The 1,127-nt window shown below is 45.2% G+C and overlaps 1 protein-coding gene across 1 annotated transcript in view; it reads left to right on the forward strand.

Annotated features, from left to right (window-relative positions):
* The first annotated feature begins 765 nt into the window (after nucleotides 1-765).
* Arg2 (arginase 2) overlaps nucleotides 766-1,127 on the forward strand; it is a 28,777-nt gene continuing 28,415 nt past the window's right edge. Inside the window, exon 1 of the mRNA XM_010645339.3 lies at nucleotides 766-1,080. Coding sequence (XP_010643641.1) covers nucleotides 1,051-1,080 — 30 coding nt within the window. The 5' untranslated portion in view covers nucleotides 766-1,050. The remainder of the gene's footprint in view (nucleotides 1,081-1,127) is intronic.

The raw sequence follows: 1,127 nt of genomic DNA on the forward strand, positions 1-1,127 counted from the left end.
TTTCAGTTACTGTGCTGATTTTCCCGACTTCAGAGAAGTCATTGTTGAACCAGCAGGGGGAGACAAGTATATCAGGTGTACTCTAAAAATAAATTGCTTATACTAAAGTTCCTTTGAGTTACAGTGTTGCCATGGATACTTCTAAAATATTTTGGAGAGAATGTAAATTGGTATCAAGTTAAATTTCAGATATTTATATAAAAATTTATTTTGGTAGGAATAAGATCTAGATTCCTGCATGTCATAGTTAAGAACTTGGAATGTGGATGTGGGCAGCTGTCATTCAAAAGCTCTGCCTTTAAGAAAGCTACTTATTTTGTCTGAGCCTGAGTCCTTATCTTTAGAATGGGATCTAAATAGAATTCTGTTCTATTTAAAATAGAATTGTTGGAGGGTTAAAGTTCTTAGAACTTTATTTGGTAATTAAACTATTATTAGCTCTTAAAACTTAAAGTAGTTACTTAGTACTTTCAGTTCTTTAGCCTCCCTCAAATTTAGAGATACTCCAAATATGTTAGTATATTTGGTCTTTAATAACTAATGCTCCCGTAATTCAGGTAAAGAATTGAAAGCATCTGAAATGTAATTGTTGGTAAACCCTAACTTCTCCAACCTAAGTACCTACAGTAGGACATCTATGAACCTTCCCCACCCAGAGGGCTCAAATCTCTAATTCCTAGCCTTGGAGGTCCAAAGGTAGAGTGTTTCCAGGACTTTGATCTTTGGATGGAACGGAGCAGCAGGCTATGTTGGCTTCTCCCAGGGTAGCCACTGACATGCGGTCCGGCCAGCACAGCACAGTTGTTCTGCAGCCCTCCCTGCGGTAGTTCGCTTCTGCCGGGTGGGCGCGCATGTGCGTGGAGTGGAGGTCAGAGACACTCGATCTGATTGGCCTGTTCCGCCGAGGTCGTGAACTCGGCCAGGACCGGCTGTTTCCCGGGAAAAGACGCTCCTGTCTGTCGTTCACCCACGGCGCTTTCATTGGCCAGACCTTGAGGCATCAGCGAAAGGGTCACGTCCCTAGGACACAGCCCTGTGCAGGGTGGGGTGATGTCACCGTGGGCGCGTCCCAGGCCGAAGGTGACGCGAGCGGGCGGGGCCAACGGGAAGGTGTGCCGGGGGCTGGT

Source organism: Fukomys damarensis, unplaced genomic scaffold (genome assembly GCF_012274545.1).
Source record: "Fukomys damarensis isolate Sample0158 unplaced genomic scaffold, DMR_v1.0_HiC HiC_scaffold_21, whole genome shotgun sequence".
NCBI classification, from domain to species: domain Eukaryota; kingdom Metazoa; phylum Chordata; class Mammalia; order Rodentia; family Bathyergidae; genus Fukomys; species Fukomys damarensis.